We start from the raw sequence: 2,950 nt of genomic DNA, 5'->3' as shown, positions 1-2,950 counted from the left end.
GTGGCCAAGAACCGCGGGGCGAATTTTCATTCATTATAAGCACTAAATCCCCGACTGAAAGATTCGGGCTTTCAGAATTCCACTTCTGCCTTCTTTGCAATTCCACTAGGTATTCACTAACCCACCTTTTCCAAAATTGTTTGGCTAAATGTTGCACGTGACGCCAATGTTTGCGGTAATGATCGGCATCGTGAAAAGCTCCCCAAGATAATGGGGAGTTTCCTTGGAGGAGTAACAGATGATTGGGAGTCAGCGGACTCTCATCACTTGCATCATCACTGCATTTAGTAAGTGGCCGACTGTTGACTATACTTTCCGCTTCGCAAAAAAAAAAAAAAAAAAAGGGTTTGCAAAACATCATCAATCATCCTGGGGCTTTTGATGACCAAAGCGAACAGTACCTTGCGTACAGACCTTATCATGCGTTCCCAAACGCCACCGTGATGTGACGCGGAAGGCGGGTTGAACGACCACTCAACGTCACGTCGACGTGTTTCCCTTACGATCAACGATCGGTCCAGATCTCGTACACTGCGTGCTAATTCAGCCCTCGCTCCTACTAGGTTAGTACCATTGTCTGACCACACCTTACTGGGGTAACCTCGCCTCGCTGTGAAGCGTACGAAACCATTGATGAATGCGTCAGTTTGTAAGCTATCAAGCTTCTCAATGTGAATAGCTCTCGTAGTAAAACACGTGTACAGACACCCGTAACGTTTCATTTCTGATCTCCCGACTTTAACATGGAAGGGTCCAAACAGGTCTACTCCTACGTACCTAAAGGCTGGCCCCCCGGGTTCACACCTCTCGGGAGGGAGGTCAGACATTCTCTGGTTCATGGGGGCCCCGTATAATCCATTTTGACGCGTTTCACCAATTTTCTACCCCGTATGATCCAGAATTTCTTACGCACCCGACCGAGTGTCCATTCCACTCCTACATGAGAGGAATTATGGCAATCACGTACAATTAATGTAGACAACCTGTGGTTATGAGGGAGGATCACAGGATTTATAGCTTGTCCATTCAATGTTGCATGCTTGAGTCTACCACCAACTACTAACAGACCATCTATAAGAATAGGAGACAGTTTATATATTGAACTGGACTTTAACACAGTTTTCCCTGCTTCAATGTTCTTGGTTTCATGAAAATAAGCACGCCCTTGAACATGTTTGACAATCAGATTTTCCGCGTGCTTTAGTTCATGGATCTCAAGTGGTGAATTTTGCGGAATCTTCTTCTTAAGAAATTGTATTAGCCTTAACCACCAACCAACGGCCTTCTTTAATCTGTAAAGGCTTGAATAGTGCTCAATCAGCGTATCGATCGGGTGTTGGGTGACGCCCGACTGACACGTCTGTACGATACTCGTGGGATATACCTCACGCCTCACCTCCGGGTCTTCATCTTGAAGGTACCCTACGAGATCATCTTGTGCTGGCCATGCACACTTGTAATTCGACAAGAAGGGAGGACCATTAAACCAAGAAGCTGGCAAATTGTCTACAAAGCATCCCCGAGATAGTACATCTGCAGGATTCTCATCACCACTAACATGATGCCACTGATTAGCCTCTGAAACCTGTCTAATGAGTGTGACACGATTCGCCACAAAGGTCTTGAACCTTCTTGTCTCGTTCTATATATATGCCAGAGCTATAGTACTGTCAGACCAGAAGTTAGATTTGAGCAAGGGGATATCCAACTCTCTTCTAACAACAACATCTAATTTGGCTGCTTCAACGGCAGCCGAAATTTCCAATCTTAGTATAGTAACTCCTTTGATGGGAGCTACTCTCGCTTTACTGGCTAGCAGAGCTACGTGTACTTTCCCATCTTGATCGATTGTCCTGATATAAGTGCAAGCACCAAATGCAACCTCACTTGCATCACAAAAATGATGTAATTCTGAAGTACAACCATTCCACTCTAAAGGCAAAACACATCTAGGGAAGCGAAGTCTCGAGATTTCATATAGTGAAGCTATCCATTTCAACCACTTCTGACACAAAGATATAGGAATATTTTCGTCCCAAGACATCTTAAGCCTAGTCGCCTCCTGGAACAAAATCTTGGCTGGAACAATGATTGGCAAAACTAAACCTAAAGGATCGTAAGTCGAAGCAAGTTGACTCAACATAACTCATCTAGTCACATTCTGTGTTTGAACACCCTTACTAACGAAAAAGAAACAGTCGTTCTCGACGTCCCATTTAATCCCAAGCACTTTGCTATGCACATTTGATGTCAATTCCTTTGCTTCCTTAGCCCTGTCTTGCTCATTGATGCTCTCTAGCAATTTGACGTCATTAATCATGAATTTGGTTAAGTTAAACCCTCCGTGTCTGAGGACACTTCTAGTATCTTCAATTACCTTATTTGTCTCTTCAGGTGACGCTACGGACTTCAACATATCGTCAACGTAAAATGACCGGAGTAGCGTGTCTTTTACTTCCTCACAAGGTTGCATGTCTTCTACAGCCTTCCGCAAGGCATAGGTGCTACTACTAGCGCACCATATTCCGCCAAAGGGATGCGAGGTAATTCTTAACTCTCTTATTTCATCGCTAACATACCATAGGAACCTTAAAGCGTCTCTATCACTAATGGGAATTTTGACTTTATGATACATAGCCTCAATGTCGGCCGCGATGGCGTAATGATATTGGCGAAACCTGAGTAATACGTGAATCAACTTATTATTCAGATCTGGGCCCTGTAGGCACTGACTGTTCAGACTGACTCCGTTCTTTTGAGCAGCACAGTCGAATACGACTCTCACCTTACCTGGTTTGGTTTCGCTCGTAACGGCATGATGCGGGAGGTACCACACTTTACCGTCATCTTTCTTTAAATCAACCTCGGGAACATACTCTGCATACCCCTTCTTCAGCAAATCTGAAATATTCTCAGAGTACACATTCAATATTTCGGATTTCACCAACCT

The 2,950-nt window shown here is 44.2% G+C and overlaps 2 protein-coding genes across 2 annotated transcripts in view; both read right to left on the bottom strand.

Moving 5' to 3' along the window:
- Positions 1-835: 835 nt before the first annotated feature.
- LOC143034275 (uncharacterized) lies at positions 836-2,143 on the bottom strand. Its single transcript, XM_076200211.1, has 2 exons — positions 1,721-2,143; positions 836-1,585 (listed from the first exon to the last, which is right to left on the bottom strand). Exons 1-2 carry the CDS (start codon positions 2,141-2,143, stop codon positions 836-838), a joined length of 1,173 nt encoding a protein of 390 aa, XP_076056326.1.
- A 3-nt stretch (positions 2,144-2,146) lies between these two features.
- LOC143034274 (uncharacterized) overlaps positions 2,147-2,950 on the bottom strand; it is a 2,839-nt gene continuing 2,035 nt past the window's right edge. Inside the window, exon 2 of the mRNA XM_076200210.1 lies at positions 2,147-2,950. This exon is cut by the window's right edge and continues 1,728 nt beyond it. Coding sequence (XP_076056325.1) covers positions 2,147-2,950 — 804 coding nt within the window.

This window comes from Oratosquilla oratoria, chromosome 17 (genome assembly GCF_046742065.1).
Source record: "Oratosquilla oratoria isolate Oo_2021 chromosome 17, ASM4674206v1, whole genome shotgun sequence".
Lineage (NCBI taxonomy): Eukaryota > Metazoa > Arthropoda > Malacostraca > Stomatopoda > Squillidae > Oratosquilla > Oratosquilla oratoria.
This window is presented reverse-complemented; position numbering and strand designations above follow the sequence as displayed.

Coding starts and splice junctions, on each gene's coding strand:
- LOC143034275 (XM_076200211.1), bottom strand. CDS start 2,143: ATGTTGAGTCAACTTGCTTCGACTTACGATCCTTTAGGTTTAGTTTTG. Junction 1,586..1,720: donor CAGCCAAATTAGATGTTGTT/GTTAGAAGAGAG, acceptor CTCATTAGACAG/GTTTCAGAGGCTAATCAGTG.